General features: G+C 57.4%; 1 protein-coding gene across 1 annotated transcript; it reads right to left on the minus strand.

Annotated features, from left to right (window-relative positions):
• Nucleotides 1–447: 447 nt before the first annotated feature.
• On the minus strand, nucleotides 448–17,480 carry LOC134509686 (major vault protein-like). The gene is made up of 11 exons (XM_063322267.1): nucleotides 17,414–17,480; nucleotides 16,227–16,401; nucleotides 15,425–15,620; nucleotides 14,603–14,726; nucleotides 14,397–14,528; nucleotides 13,377–13,472; nucleotides 12,467–12,699; nucleotides 11,608–11,733; nucleotides 10,991–11,149; nucleotides 9,777–10,107; nucleotides 448–9,016 (listed from the first exon to the last, which is right to left on the minus strand). Exons 1-10 carry the CDS (start codon nucleotides 17,424–17,426, stop codon nucleotides 9,850–9,852), a joined length of 1,512 nt encoding a protein of 503 aa, XP_063178337.1. The 5' UTR covers nucleotides 17,427–17,480; the 3' UTR covers nucleotides 448–9,016; nucleotides 9,777–9,849.
• Between the last annotated feature and the right edge of the window lie 5,586 nt (nucleotides 17,481–23,066).

Below are 23,066 nucleotides of genomic sequence, written 5' to 3' on the forward strand. Positions count from 1 at the left end.
TTTTTTTTTTGTAACTCCAAGTTACCTTTGCAAGTGCTGCTCCTCACAGTGCATAAGAATTTGCCAGATTTTTTTCCATGTGTAGGAATAAAAAATCCTCTTCTGAGCCTCTGGTATAGAAGGAGAGACTGTGGGAATTAATATGTGGGTAATGCTACATGACAATGTAGACCATGGTAGGTTGAAATCCCATTAATATTACTGGAGGTTTTCTCTGGAGCGGGTCTGGTTAACTTCATTTCCTAAGTCAGCTGTGATTTTTTTTAAAGGCCTCTGTATAAGATCTACAGGTTAAAGGAGAGTAAGTATGTGTACGAACAGAAAACTTAAGAATATTCATGCATTTTTTTACATCAGATCTTTAAAGAATACTGAATTTGTAAAGGGTCGTCACACCTTAAGTGAACAAAATCACTTTTTTTTTTTTTTTTTTTAAAATGAACTGAGAAATAGTTGCCCAACGTGTGTGTGTGTCAGCCGCCACAGGCAGGGCGCAGGAACAACTACAAAACCAGGGATGAAATGCGAAGAGTAAATATAATCCTGATGCCTTGCAAACTGGGGGATCTTGGAAGCAGCCCCCAGGCGGAGGCATGCGAGCGGGAACACAGGCACTGTGGTGCTCGGTCCTTGTTAGAGAGTGATGGAATCTGCTGTTCTCCCCTGTATTTCAGGGACAGAAGCAGGCCCAGTTTTCCACTGTGCTTTGATCTTTCCCGCAGCAGGGCAGGAACCTCAGGCAGGTTCGATGAGGTGCCTCAGAGTCCTTCGCAGGCCGATGGTACCCAAGCACAGATGTTCTACTTGGCGAGCGCACAAGGCTAAATGATCATTAGTGTGAGGTATGGGGTTTTTCGACACCTCAGCTGCAAGTCACTCGAGCATGTTAACACTCCTCCGCGCCGATCTCCCGCTGTTTTCCCACCGTGTGTTAAAACATTTGTGTCATTGTGGTGCAGAACACATTGCTATTGCCTGCCTCTACTATTTTGTTAAATGTATTTCTTGATATTTCTGAGCTTTCATATGTAGAAACCTTGCAGTAATTAATCTGCTGTTCTCAGTCTTCGGTTGTGTTTGAGAAGCGGAGAAGGTCTACTGCCAGCTTCAGGAGCCTGACTGCAGCTGGGAGTGTCGGTGTGGGACTCGGCAGGGGACCAGCACTGCTGTCTCCCATCCCGTGCTCCGCGGTGACACTGAAGTTCCCGATGCTGGAATTTTTAAAGCCGGGTCTGTCTGACCCGAGAGTCGGTTCCTCCGTGGGGGCTGGGAGGGAGCAGCACTGCTCAGGGCTCTGCTGAGGAGCTGCCACCCGTTGTCATCTCTGTAGGGCTTGTGTGGCGAAGCCAAGGAGGTGTCAACCCACCACTGCCCACAAGGTGCTGTGTCCTGGTAAAGGCTGGCGGCAGCTTGGGGTGGCTTTTAATGCAGGGCTGCTAAGTTCAAGAGGCAAAACGTCTGGTTGAAATGTTTTGTTTCTTAATTGAAAGAGTTTTAGTGGTGGTAATATGTGCTAATACACGGAGCAGTGCACTCTAAAGCGTGGGTAGAAGCACATTGTGGTGGGCTGACCTTTGCTGGCTGCCAGCTGCCCTCAACATCGAGAGGTCAGACAGAGCACTGGCAGTTACCGACGTGGGCAAAACAGACTCCATGGGTGGGGAAGGCAGAGGGAACTAATTTAATTTATTGCTAATTAATTGTAGCAGTAGGATAGTGAGAAATAAGAGCAAGTCTTAAAACACCTTCCCCTCTTCTTCCCCTTCCCTTCTTCCCAGGCTCAACTTCACTCCCCATTTCTCCACCTCCTCCTCAATGGGGAATGGGGGTTGCGGTCAGTGCGTCACACGTTCTTTCTGCTGCTCCTTCCTCCTCACGCTCTTTCCCTGCTCCAGCGAGGGGTCCCTCCCATGGGAGACCTTCCTCCATGACCTTCTCCAGTGTGAGACCTTCCCATGGGCTGCAGGTCTTCATGACCTGCTCCAGCGTGGGTCTTTTCCATGGGGTACAGTCCTTCAGGAACAGACTGCTCCAGCGTGGCTCCCCCCATGGGGTCACAAGTCCTGCCATCAAACCTGCTCCATGGTGGACTCCTCCCTCTCCATGGGTCCACCAGTCCTGCCAGGAGCCTGCTCCAGCGTGGGCTTCCCATGGGGTCACAGCCCTCTTGGAGCGCATCTACCTGCTCTGGCGTGGGATCCTCCATGGGCTGCAGGTGGATATCTGCTCCACCACGGACCTCCATGGCCTGCAGGTGGATTTCTGCTCTACCACGGACCTCCATGGGCTGCAGGGTGACAACCTGCCTCTCCATGGTCTTCACCATGGGCTGCAGGGGAACCTCTGCTCTGTGACCTCCTCCTCCTCATTCTTCACGGACCTTGGTGCCTTTTTAGTTGTTTCTCTCACACATTCTCACTCCTCCCAGCTCCTGGGCAGCAGTTTTTACCCCTTCTTAAATACATTACCATGGAGGTGCCACCAGCTCGCTGATGGGCTCAGCCTTGGCCAGCAGCGGGTCCCCCTTGGAGCTGGCTGGAACTGTCTCTGTAGGACACGGGAGAGGCTTCTGGTGTCTTCTCACAGAAGCCACCCCTGCGCCCCCCACCCCCTACCTGCCACCAAAACCTTGCCATGTAAACCAAATGCACACATTTATTTCAGACAGCGTCTAGATCTTAACAAGCACCGTGCGTTTTACTGGGAGCTTTCGGTATCTACACTCACAAGGAGGGAGAGGGAGACAGTGTGTGACGTCCTGGCTAAAATAGTCCCTGCCTGCCGTGTCAGGTGAAGAAAAAAATGTGGCACAAGCCACATGTAAATGCTCCACTGGTGTTCTGAAGAGCAGCAGCGTTGCCTTCTCTTTCTGGGTCTTTTTTCCCCTCTTTTTTCATCCTCCTGCCCTCTCCGCTGGGGCCGGGCTTCGAGAGTCCTGCTGTAAGCGGTGCTTGGGCTGAGCAGCGGCATCTCTACATCTCTTTTTTCCTTCCACCCCCTCAAAAAGAATGGAGGCGTCCTTCACTTGTCTTTAAATAAAACCTTATTATTTTCTTTGCCTAAACCTTTTTGATTGCACTGCCTCAGTTCCCTGCTGGGGTCAATAAACTGGTTTGATTTGCAACACGATGTTTGCATTAACCGCCTGGATACAAGCTGGTTTTCAAAGCAGACTTATTTTCTATTTAATTTCGTACTTGGGCTACTTCAGGGAGCTTTTACAGAATGGTGGTGAAGTTTATTGCTTGGTTATCTCTACTCCTAGTACGAAAAATGAACTTTTCTGAGGCGTATTTTTACGTATTGCTTTCTGAATAAAAAAGCACTTATTTTTCCCCCCCCAGTTAGTGATCTACAATTTAATGCATCTCTTCTGAAAGATTGATTCCCCCAGCCCCTCAGAACCGTATTTTGGGGACAGGCGTTGTTGTGTAGGCAATGCTGGCACCGCACGTGGAACTCCCCACGTTCTGCTGCCCGTGTCCCAGAGAGCAGGAGTACAGGGAAAATGCCGCTCTCCCCCAGGGGATCCGATTGCAGGAGCCATACCCCTCTTATTTGGGTAAAACTGGCAGTTCTTGCAGTAAATAGTCCAGCTTAGCATCCATTAATTTACCAAGCATCTTATTTTTTACCATGATGCAGTGAGATACTGAAATATAATCAAAACGCGCGTACCACTGAGGATGCCTGCCAACCAAAGATGCATCTGTAAGGGAAGATGCTGTTTTACGCGTAGATGTTTTGGCGTTGCAATCTCCTGTTACGTATTTTGTATTCATAAAATATTCATACAGCTAGAATTCAGATTTTTTTTTCTTTTTTTTTTCCCAAATTGTCCAACACTGTATCAGATTTGTGAATGTCTTGGTTTCTGCGGTGACTGAAGAGCCCAAGTCATATGCATGCACAACTTTTCTCGTCAGGGTCTCTTTTGATGCCCGTGACGCATCATACCACACGTATCATGATGTAACACTCACGGGTTTTTTGACCCAAGTTCTGTGCGTTTTTGTGTTGGCATCTTCAGAGGTGCCGAGCACGGGGGTCTGTAGAGGAGCACTCTATCAGACACAATTGGACAGGATTCAAAGTTGGTCTTTTCACGGTCTGACTTGGCATTTTCAGTTCAGTCTTTTGTGATCTTTAAGGTACTTATCATTAGTTCTCTAACCAATTAAACTTTAAAAAACATTCCCGATAAGACTACAGATTGTCTCTCCACTTGCTACTGAATTGAATGAATTTGTTGCAAAATTTATGTAGCATGAAGCTTCTCATTTCCTACAGCCATTTGTGATCCTGTTTTCTTTGCGACTGCTCCAGGAACTGGAGATCGGAGCGGCTGCGACACTGAGAGCCGCAGGGCTGGCTTCTCAAGCCTTTACACAGCTCAACAACGAAACAAAACCACAGCAGCTGTCTCCTTCGATTTCATTAGTGTGTGCGTGTGTACGTACGCTCATGTGTGTGCGTCTGTGTGCTCGTTCACACCTGCTGCATCACGTGGGACATCCTTGGGTCACCTTTCCATGGATCTGTGTTGGAGACGGCACATCCAGATCATCGCATTTGGAAGAACGGTGCTTGGTCACGGCATTTTTTTTTTCCTGTGTGGCACGAACGGAAAAACCGTCTTCAGGATAAAATTACCGTACCGAATTTAAAATACTTCAAGGAAAGCACAGAAGGACTGTTCTTCCTTCTGCTGGCCTCTCCCTGCCTCCAGCAGCTGGAGGTTTTGGGGCTTGTGGCCTGAAGGCGGGTGTGTGTCATGGTGCTGAGGGGCCGGTGAACCTCTTGGATGCCAGTTTGGTTTACCCTCCTTGATCCCATTCGCACACTGACCACCGCCCAACACTCAGAGGAGCAGCAGGGTTGTGTGAAGGAGGACTCGAGGGCACATGGCGGCACCAAGCCTTGTGGGACTTTGCTCATCGCCATTCCTCCTAGATGGTGGTTTCACCTCTCCAGAAGTGCCCCCAGTTGCTGCTGGCCTTGCTGGGAAGGGTTCCACTGAACCCGTGTCTTCACAGAATCACAGAATTATCGCAGAGTCATACAATCCCAGGTTGGAAGGCACTTCAAGGATCATCTGGTCCAACCTTTCTTGGCAAAAGCACGGTCTAGACAAGATGGTCCATCTGAATCTTAGAGGCATCCAATGATGGGGAATCCCCCGCTTCCCTGGGGAGATTATTCCAGTGAATGATTGTTCTCACAGTGAAAAATTTTCCTCTTGCGTCCAGTTGGAATCTCCCCAGGAGTAACTTGTACCCGTTACCCCTTGTCTTTTCCACGTGACTCCTTGTAAAAAGGGAGCCTCCATCTTCTCTGTGGCGACCCTTTAAATACTGGAACATGGTGGTAAGGTCTCCCCTGAGCCTCCTTTTCTCAAAGCTGAACAAACCCGGTTCTCTCAGCCTTTCTTCACATGCCAGGCTTCCCAGTCCTTGGATTATCTTGGTGGCCCTTCTCTGGACCCTCTCCAGCCTGTCCACATCCGTTTTGTATAGCGGGGACCAAAACTGAACACAGTGTTCCAGGTGAGGTCTGACAAGTGATGAGTAGAGTGGGACCAGGACCCCCAAGTCCCTGTCCACAGAGCTTCTCGCCAGCCAGGTAGATCCCAGCCTGTGCTGCACTCCTGGATTATGTTTTCCCTGGTGCAAGACCTTACACTTGTCCGTGTTGAACTTCATAAGGTTCTTGTTAACCCACTCTTCTCGGCCAATCCAGGGCTTCCTGCTGGGTGGCTCTCCCTTCCCAAGTGGCCACTTCCCCACTCTGGTATCATCAGCAAACTTCATCAGGGTACACCTGATCCCATCTTCCAGCTCACTTATGAAGATATTAAACAGCGTTGGCCCCAGTATCGATCCCTGGGGGACCTCACTTGTGACAGATTGCCAGTTCGAGAAGGAACTATTGACCACCACCATAAGCATCAGTTTCTCTGGGAGGAGGCTGCAGGGAACCGTGTTGAAAGCCTTGGAGAAATCCAGGCAGACAATGTCCACCGCTCACGCCACATCAACCGAGCAGGTCACTTTGTTGTGGAAGGTGATCGGGTTTGTCAAGCACGATTTGCCCTTGGTGAATCTGTGGTGGCTTTTCCCAATCACGTGCTTCATTTGACTTGTGGTCACCCCCAGGAGCATTCATTCCATAACTTTCTGAGGGACTGAAGTAAGACTGATGGTCTATAACTTCCTGGATCCTCCTTTAAGCCCTTCCTGTAGAAGACATTAGCCTTCATCCAGTCTTCTGGGATGTCCCCCAGTCTCCACAACTTCTCAAGGATTATGGAGAGCGGCCTCACAGCGACATCAGCCAGCTCTCTTCACACCCTTGGATGGATGTTGTCAGGGCCCATCCATTGGCAGGGGTCAAGCTCCTGTAACAGTTCACCCACCAACTCTTCCTTCACTGGCGGTGGGTTTGGGTTTGCATCAACCCGAATTGTTGTTCCCAAGGCCCAAGTTCACACCAAGGTGAAAGTGCTGAGAACCTCTGCCTTTCCAGTGTTGGTGACTAATTCACCTCTGCTGTTTAACAGCGGGACAATATTTTCCTTCCATTTCAGCTTGTTGTTCGTGTACCCGAAGAACCCTTTCTTGTAGTTTTTGACATCTCTGGCCACTTTCAATTTGAGCTGAGCTTTTTGCTTTTCTAACTGCATCTCTGCACGCCCTGGCAACACCCTTGTAGTTCTCAATGGGCATTTGTCCACTTTTCCATCTCTGGAACGCTTCTCTTTTGGTTTTGAGCAGACTCAGAAGCTCACAGTTAAGCCAAGGGGGTGTCTTGCTCCTCCTACTTCCCTTACCTTTAAAGGGGACATTCTTGTGCTTGCAGGAGTGTGTTCTTGCTCTTGATGGGAGCGTCTTCACTGTGAAGGTCTTCAGGAGCTATTTCATGGCTGTTGGCATAGGGCTCGTTAGCCCTGAGCCAAGCCCCAGGAGTTCTGAAACCTCTTGGGAGATGGCTGGGCAGGGCTGGTGGCTGCAGCAAGAGCCTGCATGGGGGCGGGGGTCCCATGTGGCTCGGGGGCAATGGGGTAGCCGGGATTCCTGGGTCTCCTGGCTCTGTGCCTGGCTGTGGGTCCTGGTGGGGGGTTTGTTTTGGAGCCATCTGGAACCGGCTCCACCTGATGTGTGGGCAGCCCCTGGTCTCTTCTGTCCGGGGCCACCCCTGCAGCGCCCCCCATCCAGACCTCCCCAGGTGAACCCCATACAACACGTCTAAGCCTCACTGCTGGATGGACATTGAGGCTGTGAAGCTGTGGCAGCCTTGCCTGTCCCAGGCTGCCATATTCGTATTGTCCTGGCCTCTTGAAGGACTCACAGTGTCTCTTCAGAGCTCTGCCTCAAAGAGTGCCCTTTATGGTCTGCTGATTCTTTACCTATTTGAATAGTTATTGCATCTATTTAGATAGACGGGCATATGCAATCATGGGCACTGAGGAGACTGACCGATAGTCCAGTTTACACCTAGGTGCTGTAGACAACCCTGGTGACGCACATGCCGACCCCAAGCGCGATGCAGCCATGCCCACCTGCATCTCTTGCAGGTCAGGGCTGGCTGCCTGGAGGACGCCACACGTCGTCTTGTGGCAGGTGATACCAGGCTGAATGGCACAGGTGATTTGCCAGAGGGGCGGGATGCCGTTCAGAGGGACCTGGACACACTCAAGAAGTCAGTGTGAACCTCATGAGGCTCAACCAGGCCAAGTGCAGGGTCCTGTCCTGCACCCGGGTCAGGGCAAGCTGCAGTCTCAGCACAGGCTGGGGAGGGAGAGATGGAGAGCAGCCCTGAGGAGAAGGGCTTGGGGGTGCTGGGGGGTGAAAAGCTGGCCATGTGCTGGCACTGTGCGCTGGTATCCTGGAAAGCCCCCCGCATCCTGGGCTGCATCCAGAGCAGCGTGAGCAGCAGGGCGAGGGGGGGGATTCTGCCCCTCTGCTCTGCTCGGGGGAGACCCCACTGCAGGACACCAGCATCAGAAGGACATGGAGCTGTTGGAGCGGGGCCAGATGAGGCGCCGGAGATGCTGGGAGGGCTGGAGCCCCTCTGCTGCGAGGACAGGCTGAGAGAGCTGGGGGGGTTCAGTCTGGTGAAGAGAAGGCTCCGGGGAGACCTTCCAGCCTCTTCCTGTCCCTAAAGGGGCTCCAGGAAAGCTGGGGAGGGACTCTGGATCAGAGAGGGGCACCATGGGACGAGGGGGAAGGGTTTTAAACTGAAAGAGGGGAGATTTAGATGAGATCTCAGGCAGAAATTCTTTGCTGTGAGGGCGGTGAGCCCCTGGCCCAGGTTGCCCAGAGAAGCTGTGGCCGCCCCATCCCTGGAGGGGTTCAAGGCCAGGTTGGACGGGGCTTGGAGCAGCCTGGTCTGGTGGGAGGTGTACCTGGGAGGAGAGAGGCTGGAAGTTACACCTGGAAGTTGCGGGGGGGTGTCAGCTGGTGTGATAAAACCTCTGCACACCCTCAACGGAGAACGGCAGGTGGAGGACCCTTCCCTTCCCCAAAAACTACCCCACGGCATCTTTGTGTCCCACCACAGGACTCATGGGCCCACGCATCTTCACAAGCCCAGAGGAGGGCAGAGGCAAGGGCACAGCAGCAGGAACCCAAAGGAAGGTGCAGCCCACCCAGGCTCCTGTCCTGGGAAGGGCCTCAGCCCCACGGTGCAGGTAGAAACCTGTCATGGTGAGTTAGGGCCAGCACACCCATGGGACACCTCGAGGGATGCTGGGGATAAACGTCTTGGCATCACGCAAGATGTTTCGCAGAGGATCCAAAGGAAGAATCCAGAGGATTTGGGGAAGAACAAGTAGTGGAAAAATGGACCAAAAGGGCCCACCACGCCTGCTGGTTGGTCACGCCGTGCCCTAGGTGTCACCAGCGCTGTCCGTCCCACCTGCTTGTTGAACCCCTTCCTAACAAGCGCAGCACCTGCAGCCAGCCCATGGGGTCGTGGGGGGTCCGTGGGGCAGTGACTGGGGAGAGCAGAGCAAGGACTGGGGAGAGCGGAGCAAGGGAAACCACGTCGGAGAGGAGCCAGAGGCTCACGTGGGCTCCCGGATCCGGCCTGACGCCTCTGTGGCAGCCCCCACCCCCGTCATGGGCAAGTGTCCATCTTTGGACACTTGTCCCAGTTGCCATGATTGATCAAAGATTATCGAGTGTCCTCTTAATGACATCAGCCAGCTCCTTCAGCACTTGTAGTTACATCCCATTAGGGCTCATGGACCTATACATTTGTTTAGGTGTAGATGTACCAAGGGTACATCTTCTTTGCTCCAGACTCTCCCCCTGGTCTCTGGAGCCTGGGATCCCCAGTGTGACTTGTACTGAAGCCAAGGATATACCATGACACAAGAGTCCCTGCACCGTCACTTGCTTTCCAGGGCCCTACACGACCAACTCTATACCCAGCACCACTCTGCAACATGCCAAAAACACGTGAAGGACATGGGTCACATGCCAAGGACGCACCAGTCCCCACACCGTCAGCTGCTCCCTGGGGCTCAGCACCGCCCGTGCTGGGCCCAGCATCAGCCGGCCACAGACATGCCAAAGACACTGGTCACATGCCAAGGACACACCATGGCACAGGGGTCACAGCAACATCACCTGCACCTGGGTGCCCAGCACCCTCCTCGGTGTCCCCTCCATCCCCACGTCCTCCTCCCACGCCCCCCGTACATCCACTACATCCTCCATGCCCTGCCAACGTCCCTCCTCCCCCGCACCCAGAACCACAGGTGCTCACTGTACCCGCCGCTCCCGGTAGTCGTAGACCTGCATGGCAGCATTGTGGGGCACCTGGTAGGTGATGGCGCGGGTGCAGTCACGTTGGGGGACCCCAGCATCCGGGCTGGAGGAAGACTGGACCCCAATGTCCGTGCCGCGGATGTCTCCATGGGCTGCGGCCAGCAGCGCCTCCACCCCAGGGGGCAGCTCCTTCTCCCACAGCTCCTCGGACTCCGTCAGCATGTAGGTCTGGCCCATCACCACCCGCACCCGCAGCCAGAGCCACCTCAGGGTGCTGCCAGGCTCTGACAGCCGCTGGAGGGCTTGGGGGCACTGGAAGGGGGTGTCTGGGTGGCTTGGGGGGCAACAGGAGCACTTGGATGGGGTTCAGGAGTACCGGGAAGGGGTGTGGGGGATACTGGGAGGGGTTATGGAGGGTGTGCGGAGGCACTGGGAGAGGGTGTAAGGGATACCAGGAGCACTGGGATGTGGTGGTGGGGTACTGGGGGCACATTGGGATGGGGTTTGGAGGCACTGGGAGCAGGTATATGGGGTACTGGGAAGACTGGGATGAAGTGGGGGGGTGCATCTGGGGGCACTGAGAAGGAGGCTGGGAGACTGGAACTGTGTTTGGGGGCACTGGGATGGCATACATGGAATACTGGGAGTGGTGGGAGGCAGCGAGTGGATACCGGGATGGGGTATACAGTTACTGAGAGCACCGGGAGTGGTCTGGGAGCACTGGGACGGGGTGTGGGGAGCACTGGCAGGGATGTGGAATGCTGGCATGGGAACTGGGGGCATGGGGAAGGGTATGGGGGGCTAAGGGGGGTTGCATGGTTATGGTGGGCTGTAGGGGTTATGGGGACTTATGGGGCACCATGGGGAGCTATGTGGCTTACGGGAAGCTACAAGGGGCTACAGTGGGATTCGGCAGCTCTAGGGGTTAGGGGGGAGCTCCCGGGGTCTATGGGGGGCTGTGGAGGAGCTGTAGGGGGGCTATGGAGGATGATGGGGGTCTACGAGGTGCTATAGGGGGTCTATAGAGAGCTGCAGAGGACCATGGGGAGCTCCACGAGTCTCTGGGGAGCTCTAGGGAGCTGCAGGGAGCAGGAACAGGGCTACGGGGAGCCACCGAGGTGGCTGTAAAGGAGCTACAGGAAGCCACAAAGGCCAGGGGGGCGCTATCGGGGGCTACGAGGAGCTGCAGGGGACCAACAGGGAGCCAGAGCGGGCACCTTGCCAGTGCGGATGTCACGCACGTAGATGCCCTTGTTGTCAGCAAGGGCCACAGCCCAGCGGCGCTCCAGCACGGTCACCTCAGCCGGTGGCACGTACTCGAGGGGCCCCCAGGCCAGCCAGCGGTCACCTGCCTGCTGTGTCACCTCCTTCCCCTCCTAAGAACGCAGGGATAGCATCAGTGACCAGCCTGGGGATGCAGAGACCCCGCCACCCCCTGGATGGGGACACGGGGACATAGACATTCCCCCATGGCCCTCTGCCACCAGCTGGCCTGAAGACATGGTGACAGGGACACCCTCCCTGTGTGGGAGGGACTCCCCCCGTGGCCCTCTGCTACCCACCTGGCTTGGGGACACAGGGATGAGGACAGGAGTCCCCACAGGTGTCCTCTGGGGCCTCCATAATCCTCCAGGAGTCCTTCATGTACCCTAACTGTCCCCAGGTGCCCTAACTGTCCCCAATGACCCCCAATCACTCCTGGGTCCCATCCCCCTCCTGTCGTCCCCGTTGTCCCCCAACCACTTCTGGTTGCCCCAGTCATCCCAGGCTCACTGGGCCTCCCCCCCTAGTTTCTCCCAGGGGATCCTGAAACCCCAGGTGTCCCCTGGGCCACCTCACTGGTGTCCTTGATGGTCTGCAGCGCTTGGAGCAGCAGCCCCTCATCCTCAGAGAGCACGTAGACATCCTGGATGCCGGCCTGGAGCCATTCGCCCGGCTGCAGAAAGAAGGACTTCTCCCCCTGGGGACACAGGGACATGTCACCAGCAGGACAGAGATGTGGCAAACCTGTGGGGACATGGGGACACAGTGGAACATGAAGTAAGAGCACAGGCACACGGTGGCACAGGGGAGAAGGACATCAGGTCATGGCAGCACACAGGGCAGGGACATGAGTGCATTACAGTCCCTCAGGGATGTCTTAGGGTCCCTGTGGGCCACCTTCAAGACCTTTGGGGGTATGTCAGGGCCAGCTTCTTCTGGTTCCCGGTGTCCACCCATGGGTTCCTATGGAAGCTTAGGGTCCCTCAGCAAGACATCAGGGCTCACATAGGTGTTTTAGGGTACCTTAAGACCACCTTTGCGACCTTTGGGGATGCATTTGGGTACATCAGGGCCACCTGTGGTCACTGGGGCCCTCAAGGGTACGTTAGGATCCCTCAGGGATGCCCTAAGAACTTTTAGGGACACCTCAGGGGTACATTGGAGTCCCTTGGAGCCACCTTTGAGACTTTTGAGGACACCTAGGCATAGAGAAGGTTCCATCAGAGCCATCCAGGTGTCCCTTAGAGCCACTCTCAGGTCCTGGGAGCCACATTTGGGTACCTCGGGGCACCTTAGGGTTCCCCGGTGACACAGTAGTGGTACATCGTATATCTTAAGCCCCTCAGGACCACCTTTGATACCTATGGGACCCTACATTAGGTCCCTTGGGACCAGCTGCAGGTCCCCAGGGGCCACCCTTGTGTGCCCACCTTGACAACAAGCTGCTGGCCCAGCTGGGGCTGCCCATTGGGCCCCACGGGGTCGAGCACCATGCAGTACTGCTGGGGGCCCAGCGTTGTCACCGCCACCTCCGCCACCACCTCCTCAAACACCTCTGGGATGTAGGCCTTGCTCTCCACCTGGGTCACCAGCCACTCCTCCCCCGTGCGCCGCACCCGACCTTCTTCATCCTCAAAGGTCCACGTTGCCCGCAGGTGCAGGGCTTTCTGCAGGGAGGGAACACAGGGGGAGATGGTGAGTGATGGGACACCCAAAGGTGGCCCCAACTGGCCTTGTCACCAGGGTGCAGGGAGACGGGGTGATGGGACCCCCAAACCTAATCCTGAGGGACCTCATCGCCTGTGCATGCAGGGGGACAGGGATGGGGTGGGTGGAGAGAGCACAACCCCCTGGAGGGTCCTTGTCACCCATGAGTGCAGCAGAACTCATATGCCCATCCTGGGCATCCTTATCCCCCGGCGGGTGGAGGGGGCACAGGACCCCCAAACCTATCCCAGGGGGTCTTCATCACCCATGGGTGCAGCAGCAAAGGGGTCATGGTGGGCTGCAGGAGGGCTGGAGGCTTTTCATCATCCACTGAGGCAGGAGGAACAGGGACACCATGGGTGAAGGGGATGGGACCTCCTGGAGAATCCTCATCACTGGGCACAGGGGCCACGGGAACACAGTGGCTTGGAGGGATCCCCAGGTCCCACTGGAGGGTCCTTGTCACCCATGGGTGCAAGGGGTCAGGGTCATGGTGGATCAGGGGGTGATGGGACCCTTCACCCATCCTGGAGGGCTCCTGTCACCCATGGGTGCACAGGACCCCCAAACCCAGCCCAGAGGGGCCTCATCACCCGTGGGCACCCAGGAGGCGAGGGTTAGGATGCCCGGTACCTTGTCGGGTAAGGATGTAGGCGTCCACAACATCCACTACCTCCTCATAGACACCGGGCAGGTAGGCACCCACCTGCTTCACCAGCCACTCCTCACCTGGGAGCAGGGTGATGGGTGCTGGGGGAGCTGAGGACACTGGGGGGCTTGGGGAGGCAGGGGACCGGGAATCCCAGGGGTGCTGGGGTGGGATGTGGGTCATGAGGGTGCTGGGGAACAGGCAGCACGGGGTGCCACGGAGGTCCTAGGGGTGCTGAGGGTCCTATGGATCTCAAGTGTCCTTAGGGGCGCTGGGGGCAAGGGGTCCTACAGGTGGGATGGCAGCCCTGAGGGTGCTGGGGGGTCCGAAGGGTGGGATGGGAGGATGCTAAGGGTGCTGGGACCTGGAGGTTCTGGCGGTTCTGAGAGTCCTGTGGGTGCTGGGGGATAAGATGGGGTCCCAGGGGCGCTGCAGGGCTGGATGGCATTTATGGGGGATGAGATGGGTGAGCTGGGGATCCCAGGGATGTGTGTGGGGGGGTCCCATAGGGATCCTGGGGGTGCTGTGGGGTGGGATGGAGGTTTATGGGGGGGTGGGATGGGGGCACTAGGGATCCCAGGGATGCTGTGGGGTGGGAGCAGGTTTATGGGGGGTGGGTTGGGAATATTGGGGATCCCAGGAGCACTGAGGGATGGGACAGGGCTCCGGGGAATGCTGTGGGGTAGGAAGGGGGTGCTGGGGGTGCCAGGAGATGGGATGGGGGTGCTGGAAGCCCCAGGGGTGCTGCTAGATGATGTCGAGCTCCCATGGGTGCTGGAGGGTGACAGAGGGGTACGAGAGGTGTTGGAGGGTGAGAAAAGGGTCCCAGGGGTATGGGGTGGGGGTGTCCCAGGGTACGCCAGGGGTGCCTTCAGGCAACAGAGGGGTGCCATGGGTGCCCAGGGGTAGCACCAATGGTACAGGGTGATATCATGCCAGCTGACACCAAGGCCACTGAGCAAGGGCTGAACCCAGGAGGCCACCGGGCTGTCACCAGGTGCTACCTGTGATGTGGCGGGTGCCGTTGCGGTCGAGGCACTCCTTGCGTGCTCGCAGGTGGATGGCCTGGTTGTGCCCAATGACAGTGGCCTGCAGAGTCTCGGCCACCTCTACCTCCTTACGGGGGATGTAGGTGTCTGTGGGAAGGTGGCACCATCAGCCCATGGGTCCCCCAGGTGTCCCCAAAAGGGAATATCCCCCCTGTGCTCACTGGGACCCTCGAAGAGCCACTCGTCTCCTGCCAAGAACTTCTTCCCGTCCTCGTCCGTGAAGTCAAGCAGGGCCCGCAGGCGCAGGGCAGTGTCAGCCAGCACCATCTGCAGTGGGGTGATGTCCTGGGGACACACAGACACGGGGTTGAGGGAGAATCCCCTGGGGACACAGGTGTCACAGCAGAGGTATGGCAGACATGGGGACAAAGGTGCGTGGGGCACTTTGGAAGATGCCCTGGGGACACTCTGAGGACACAGGTGGCACGGTAGGAGACATGGGGGCCATGGGGGAGTCACAGCAGGGGACGTGGGGATGCATCTGGGGGGTCACCATGGGGGATGTGGGGACATGGGGGTCATGACAGGGTTGCGAGGGTAAGGGGGCACAGGGGTGACAGTGGGGGACATGGGGGGTGAAACCCTGGGGACTGGGAGACAGGTTTTTCGCTGCGGGGGATGTGGGGGACAGCCTGGGGATGGAGAAACAGAGAACGCTCCAGGGACAACCTGGGGAGAGGTACATGGGTTCAGAGCAGGGAGAGGGATGAGATGCTGGGGGCTATAGGGGGCCATGGGGGGAGGTTACAGGAGCAATGGGGGGGCAATGAGGAAACTATAGGAGCTATGGGGAGGGCATCAGGAGGTATATGGGCTATAGGAGCTCTGAAAGACGACAGACAGATCAGAGGAGCTACACGGGCTATGGGGGGCCATGGAAGGCTACGGCGGTGTTACAGCGAGGTTATGGAGCCTATAGGGGACCATGGAGGGGCTACAGAAGCTGTGGGGAGCCCTGGGGCTGCTATAGGGGCTACAGGTACCTGTTTGATCTCCTCGCCAGGGTATAGGGGGAAGGGCTCCTGGGCCAGGTGGATATCGAGGTCAGCATGCCACAGACAGGCCTGTCCCGCTCCATTGATCACCACGGCCCCAGTGGGGCCCCGCGCCATGGGATTGAGCACCACGCAGTAGTGCCAGCGGAGCACCATCACCATGCACCTGGGCACGAACACCACCCTGCTGGCAGCCCCCCGTTGGTCCCCTCAGCCCTATAGAGCCCCCAGGGCCCTACAGAGCCCACCAGCCCCTCGATCCTCCAAAGCCCTATAAAGCTCTATAGAGCCCAAGTCCCCCAGTCCTATAGGACTATAGCCCCCCTATGGCCCTCTACAGCATGATGGATTCCCCATGACCCTATAGAGCCCCTATGGCCCTACGGAGCCCCCAAACACTGCCCACAGCCCTATACAACCCCAATGCTCCCCAGGGACCATAGAGTCCCCATAGTCCTAAAGAGCCCCCCAGCATCCCCCACAGCCCTAAAGGGCACCAACAGTCCTACGGATCCCCTCAAGCCCCTCATGACCCTACAGAGCCCCCCAAACATCCCCCACAGCCCTACAGAGACCCCACACACCTATAAGTCTAGACTGCCCCATAGCCATGGAAATCCACCCCCTGCCCCGTAGCACCCACATCTTGTAGTCCTACCAGACACAGGGGTAGGACCCATCATCCCACAGATCCCCACCTGGCCCATAGCATCCACTCTTTGTGGTCCTGCCAGAGGTGGGAACCGGACCCCCCCAACTCATAGGTGCCCCCCTGCCCCATAGCACCCACCTCTCGTGATCCTGCCTGATGTAGGTGTGGGGCCCAACCTCCACACGGGTGACATTGCTGTTGAGGTCCAGCACATGGACATAGTGGTAGGGGGGTATGCGGATCACAGGGTCCTCCATGGGGCAGCAGACTTCACTGTGGGGCAGGAAACCTTCCCGGGGTGTAGATGAGTTTGCTGTGGGACAGAACAGCTTGTTATGGCTCACAGACTTTGCCACAGGGTGGAAAAGCGTGCCGTGGGGCTGACGGAAGTTGCCATGGGGTGGATGAGCTCATCAGGCGGGGGAGGACGAAGGACAGAAGACATCACCATGGGGCTTATGGTGGGATGGGAGACCTCGCCACAGGGTGGAAAAGCTTTCTGTGGGGCAGACCAGGTCGCTGTGGGGCAGAAGACCTCGCTGTGGGGCTCATGGTGGGGTGGGAGACCTCGCCACAAGATGGAGAAGCTTGCCGTGGGGCAGATGAGGCTGCTGCGGGGCAGATGGGGACGCTCGGGCAGGGCAGGAGACCTCACCATAGGGCTCACGGTGGGGCAGGAGGCTTTGGCACGGGGTGGGAAAAGCTTGCCATGGGGGTGAGACTTTGCCATGCGGCAGAGGAGCCCCCCCCGCAGGGTGGGATGCCCAGGGTCCCTGCCGTGGGGTGGGGAAGCTTGCTGTGGGGCAGGCGAGCTCGCCATGGGGCTGGGGGGAAATGGAGGCGGGGCGGGGGGGAAGGAGACCTCGCCGCGGGGCAGAACACCTCTCTGTGGGGCAGGACACCTCCCCGCGGGCGAGGAGAGCACGCAAAAGCCTTCGCCCTCGCCCAGCCCCGCCCGGCCCATCGGGGCCCGCCCCACAGGCCCGGATTCACACCCCACACGGCTCCCCCGGGCAAGATCTACCCTCCCCGGGAGGATCTACCCCACCCAGGGCACAACCTGTCCCCCCGCCACCCCCCAGGGCTGTATTTGCCCCCGCCCGGGCTGCATTCAACCCTCCCGAGGGCACGGTTCGCCCCTGCTCGGCGCCGGGATTTTCCCAGCGGGGCCGGGCGAAGCGGGAGCGGCCACAGGGTGCGGCGGGGGCGGGCGCGGACAGAGGGGTCAGCGCCGCTCCCGGCCCCGGCCCCGGCCCCGACCTCGGTGCCGGTCCCAGTCCCGGCTCCAACGAGGACCCGCCGGGCGCAGGCCCGAATCCACCGACCCGGCGCCTCCATCGGCAACCGGCAACCGGCGCCTCCATCTTGCCCGCCCGCAGTACGCGTGCGCCGCTTCCCTCCCGCCCCCGCGGGGGAGAGGCCCGGGGAGGAGGGTGTGAGGGCACCGGGAGGAGTGTTGGGGGGCAGAGGCCCGGGGAGGGGGGTTTGAGGGGACGGGAGGAGGGTTGGGGGGGAGAGGCCCGGGGGAGGGGGGTTTGAGGGGACGGGAGGAGGGTTGGGGGAGACACGCCCGGGGGGGGGGGTCTGAGGGGACAAGAGGAGGGTCGGGGGGAGACAGGCCCGGGGAGGGGGGTCTGAGGGGACAAGAGGAGGGTCGGGGGGGGACAGGCCCGGGGAGGGGGGTCTGAGGGGACAAGAGGAGGGTCGGGGGGGGACAGGCCCGGGGAGGGGGGTCTGAGGGGACAAGAGGAGGGTCGGGGGGAGACAGGCCCGGGGAGGGGGGTCTGAGGGAATGGGGGGATGAAGGGGGTGAGCTCTGGGGGGACAGGCCTTGGGAAAAAGGGGACACAAGTCCCCCAGGATGAATCCACGCGGGGGTGTGTTCCCGGCCCCCCCGGGTGACCTCTAATCCCGGCACCCCTCTCGCCCGCAGGTCCTGCCCAGCGCCTCGGTGGCACAGCCTGCAGCACCCGGGGCCACCGCCATCGCCCCTGGCCGCGGCTTCATGTGTCTGTTGTGCGCCTCGGTGCGCCCCCCGCTGCCGCGTCTCCTGGGGGGCTTGGGGAAGGGGACACAGTGGGGATGATTAAAGGGGATGGGACCAGGGGGAGCAGCTGGGGGACATTAGGCGACGGGTAAGGGGGGGTGGGGAGCCCCTGGGACAAGGGAGGGGACATGGAGAGCTGTGGTGGGCATGTAGGGACCAGGAGGGGACAAGGTGAAGGTGGTGGTATGGGGATGTGAGTGGCCCCGGGGTGATGTGGGGCAGAGCAGGAGATGTGGGCACGGGCATGTGATTTGGGGTCTGGGGGAGATGGGGCACTGGGAATGCTGGGGGGGGGGTTAGGGAAGACTGCTGGGGGACACTGGGGGTGATGATGGGGAGGGGTGAGGGGATGTGGGGTGCCCTGGGCACAAGGGAAGTGGCATGAAGATTGGCTGGGGGGAGATGGAAACTGGTGAAGGACGGAGGGGGCGTGACACGGGGATATGGGATGAGGATGGTGGGACCCAGGATCAGGGGGGAATGTGGCGGGACAGTAGGGGATGAGATGGGGACCCGGGGGGTATTTTAGAGCTCCTCTCTGACACAGCACCCCACCCTCCATGTTACACTGCCACCAGTGCTACCCTGGAGCCTGGGCAGGGTCCGATAGGTGTGGGGGGTAGCAGGGGCCCCTGGCGTGTCCTCTGGGTGACAGATCCCCACCCCACCACCCCCAAGAAGGGGGATGTCCCAGTGTTCAGGGTGTTTCCAGGTAAAAGATGCCACCCTCCTCTCTACAGGCTAACCTGCCCAGCACCCTAGGGACACTGCTGTCACCTCCCGCCCCCTCCCAGGCCCAAGGCTGCCTGTCACTGGTGGCACCAACCTTCTGTTCCTGCCTGAACATCTGTGTCCTTGGCACAGGGGGAAGCAGGGCACCCCCATGCAACTGGGACCCTTGGAGGCCTGGGTCCTCCAGATGTGGGCAGAGGGGCTTGCAGGGATGGGTTCCCTGGACTCCTAGGTCCCCCAGACAGAAGCTGAGAGGGTTTGGAGGGCAGGGGGCAGCTGGACACCTGGGTCCTTCAGAAACTGAGGGGTTCATGTGGGAGGTGGAGCGTGGGTGGCTGGGTCCCTCAGTCACCTGGGTAAATTGGACGTGAGGCACAGGATCGTTTAGGTTGGAAAGGATTTCTTGAGATCATGTGGTCCCACCTCCTGCTCAAGCAGGGCCACCTAGAGCTGGTTGCCCGGAACCGTGTCTAGGTGGCTTTTGATCATCTCCATGGATAGGGACTCCTCAGCTTCCCTGGGCAACCTGTGCTGGTGCTTACAGTGAAAGTGCTTCCTGATGTTCAGAGGGAACCTCTAGTTTGTGCCCGTTGCCTCCGGTCCTGTCACTGTCCTCTCTGCACCCAACCGTCAGGTATTTATATACATTGATAAGATCCCCCGGAGCCTTCTCTTCTCCAGGCTGAGCAGTCCCAGCTCTCTCAGCCTTTCCTTGTAGAAGAGATGCTCCAGTCCCTTCACCATCTTTGCGAGCTTTCCTTGGTGTGTCCGTGTCTGTCTTGTACTGGGGAGCCCAGCACTGGACACAGCACTCCAGGTCGGGCCTCACCAGTGCTGAGGGGAAGGACCACCTCCCCCAGCCAACACTCCTGATGCAGCCCAGGCCATCCTTTGCCACCAGGGCATGCTGCCGGCTCGTGGTCCGCTTTGGTGTCCAGCAGGATGCCCAGGGCACATACAAACACACGTACACATAACGCCCACACGTGTGACCACAGAGCACAGACGCTCTCCCCACACTACGTGTCCTTCCTATAGAATCATAGAATCATAGAATCATAGAATCATAGGGTTGGAAGGGACCTCTGGAGATCATCTAGTCCAACCCCCCTGCCAGAGCAGGGTCACCTAGAGCAGGTTACACAGGAACACGTCCAGGTGGGTTTTGAATGTCTCCAGAGATGGAGACTCCACCACCTCTCTGGGCAGCCTGTTCCAGTGCTCTGCCACCCTCAGGGTAAAGAAGTTCCTCCTCATGTTTAGGTGGAACTTCCTATGTTCCAGTTTGTGCCCATTGCCTCTTGTCCTGTCCCCGGGCACCACTGAAAAGAGCCTCGCCCCATCGTCCTGACACCCACCCTTTAAGTATTTATAAGCGTTGATAAGGTCACCCCTCAGACGTCTTTTTTCCAGACTGAAGAGACCCAAATCCCTCAGCCTTTCCTCATAAGAGAGGTGTTCCAGTCCCCTAATCATCCTCGTAGCCCTCCGCTGCACCCTTTCCAGCAGTTCCCTGTCCCTCTTGAACCGGGGAGCCCAGAACTGGACACAGTACTCCAGGTGCGGTCTCACCAAGGCAGAGTAGAGGGGGAGGATGACCTCCCTTGACCTGCTGGCCACGCTCCTCTTGATGCACCCCAGGATGCCATTGGCCTTCTTGGCCACAAGGGCACATTGCTGACTCATGGTCATCCTGTTGTCCACCAGGACTCCCAGGTCTCTTTCCACAGAGCTGCTCTCCAGCAGGTCAGCACCCAACCTGTACTGGTGCATGGGGTTGTTCCTCCCCAGGTGCAGCACCCTACACTTGCCCTTGTTGAACTTCATAAGGTTTCTCTCTGCCCAGATCTCCAACCTGTCCAGGTCTCTCTGTATGGCGGCACAGCCTTCCGGTGTGTCAGCCACCCCACCCAGCTTGGTGTCATCAGCAAACTTGCTGAGGGTGCACTCTATCCCCTCATCCAGGTCATTGATGAATATGTTGAACAGGACTGGACCCAGTACTGACCCCTGGGGAACACCACTCGTCACTGGTCTCCAACTAGACTCTGTGCCCCTAATCACAACCCTCTGAGCTCTATCTTTCAACCAGTTTTCTATCCACCCCACTGTCCATTCATCTAACCCACACTTCCTAAGCTTCCCTATGAGGATGCTGTGGGAGACCGTGTCAAACGCCTTGCTTAAGTCAAGGTAGACCACATCTACCGCCCTCCCCTCATCTATCCATCTAGTCACGCCATCGTAGAAGGCTATCAGGTTAGTCAGACATGATTTCCCCCTGGTGAATCCATGCTGAGTACTTCTGATAGCTTTCCTTTCCTCCACGCGCCTTGAGATGACACCCAGAACGAGCTGTTCCATCATCTTTCCAGGGATGGAGGTGAGGCTGACCGGCCTGTAGTTCCCCGGCTCCTCCTTCTTGCCTTTCTTGAAGACTGGAGTGACATTGGCTTTCCTCCAGTCCGCAGGCACCTCGCCTGTTCTCCAGGACTTTTCAAAGATGATGGAGAGCGGCCCAGCAATGACTTCCGCCAGCTCCCTCAGCACTCTCGGGTGCATCCCATCAGGGCCCATGGACTTGTGAATATCTAGATGATCTAATTGGTCCCTCACTCGCTCCTCCTGTAGCATGAGTACAGCCATGCGCTTTTCATGCCCATGGGACCCTGACCCAGTGTTGATGCCACATGTTCACTTTCTGCTGGGCTGAAAAGATAGCAGCCTTTACGAGATTTGTGGAGAAAAGAGATGATGGTCATCAGCTGAAACAAGCGCAGGTCAGACAGGATGTGAAGGACAGAAGTCAGTAAGGATTATGAAGCATTTGAACGGCTCTGGAGAGGTTATGGTCTCTGTTCTTCAAGGGTTTTAGGACTCTATTGGACAAAGCCCTGAGAAACTTGGGGTGGCTTCTGTGTTGATCCTCATGTGTGCACACGGTTGGGCTGGAGACCACCCAAGGTCCCTTCCCACCCTGATGGTTGAGTGATTCTGTCACCTCTGATGATCCCTGAGTTCTTCCTCTGCATGTGGGTTAGCACCAGGTATCCCCAGAGCTACATCATCTTGGTGGTGGGTTCTTCCCTTTTGGGCCCGAAACATTTTAAGTTCACAGTTTAATTACGCGTGACTACTTGCTCAGAACCATCCCTCCTCACAGCCTGCACCACCAGTGCATGTGGTGACAAACCAGAGCGATATCATGACAGGAGAATGACTACGTTTTAACGCAGGAGAGATGGAGGAGGAGATGAGGAGATGGAAGATGATCTCCAATGGCAATATGGAGGCTTTGGGTTAGAATCAGCTTTCTCAGAGGAAAGACAGGCTGACGAGGAAGCTTTTGCCCCTCCCAGCACTGGAGGTCTTCCCTCAGCTTCCTAATGCAGCCCTCCAGGATCTGGCACATTCTGCTGCTTCTGCTTTGGGAAAGGATGGATGTTCACAGTAACTCCGAAGTGTCCTCGTGTCCCCAGTTGTTAACACAAGGTGCAAAGGAAATGTGGTGCCGTTCCTTCAGACTGGTTTTTTTTTTCCCTCTTTCTGTGTGCAAGTTTGAGATGGCAGCTGGAAAGCCATTTGGGAGGCCTGTAGGACCTGTGAAGTCCACCCGGGAAGAGGAGCGGGGAAAAGATGGTGCCTGGGCAAGATAGGTAGCGGAAGAGCTGATGGCAGGCAGGGGTGTGTGCCTCCTTCTCCTCCTGTCCTCCTCGGCAGGGGACTGGAGCCAAGGCTGCGAGACACGAGATGTGACGCTGCTTCCCTCTGATGGGAAGTCCCCAGTGACTCTTGGTGGTAAGAAAGTCTCAGGGTGGTCCAACGCTCCCAGCTGCAGCTGGTGTTCCCGAATTCCATGTGCACTGCGAATGGCTCTTCGGCGGGAGGAGTTGCTCGGAAGGGAGTCGAGCTTGAGGACAGTCCCTCCCCTCCTTTGTGATGCCTTTGTGAGGCTGAGGGCTGTGCTGAAGTGGCTCTGCTGGTTCTCCAGCATCCCTGCCAGCGGTACCTGAGGCCACACCAGACGGAAGGGGCTGGTGGCAGCACAGCATCTTTAGGCACTGGCTGCCCTAGTGGTCCACGTTCAGGGAGCTTGGAAGCAGGGCTAAAATATGTCGAATTGCCGTGCAGGTTCAGTGAAGTACTGAAACCCAACCGCTTGCATTGGTCACTCATTTCTAGCCCCAGCTGGGAAAGAA

This window comes from Chroicocephalus ridibundus, unplaced genomic scaffold (genome assembly GCF_963924245.1).
Source record: "Chroicocephalus ridibundus unplaced genomic scaffold, bChrRid1.1 SCAFFOLD_26, whole genome shotgun sequence".
NCBI lineage: Eukaryota > Metazoa > Chordata > Aves > Charadriiformes > Laridae > Chroicocephalus > Chroicocephalus ridibundus.

Bases quoted from the DNA above. Each gene is read 5' to 3' on its own strand.
- LOC134509686 (XM_063322267.1), bottom strand. The intron at 14,727-15,424 runs GTACCTGTAGCC...GTGTGTCCCCAG, and splicing joins CTGGCGAGGAGATCAAACAG to GACATCACCCCACTGCAGAT. The intron at 11,150-11,607 runs GTGGCCCAGGGG...CTGCGTTCTTAG, and splicing joins CCATCAAGGACACCAGTGAG to GAGGGGAAGGAGGTGACACA.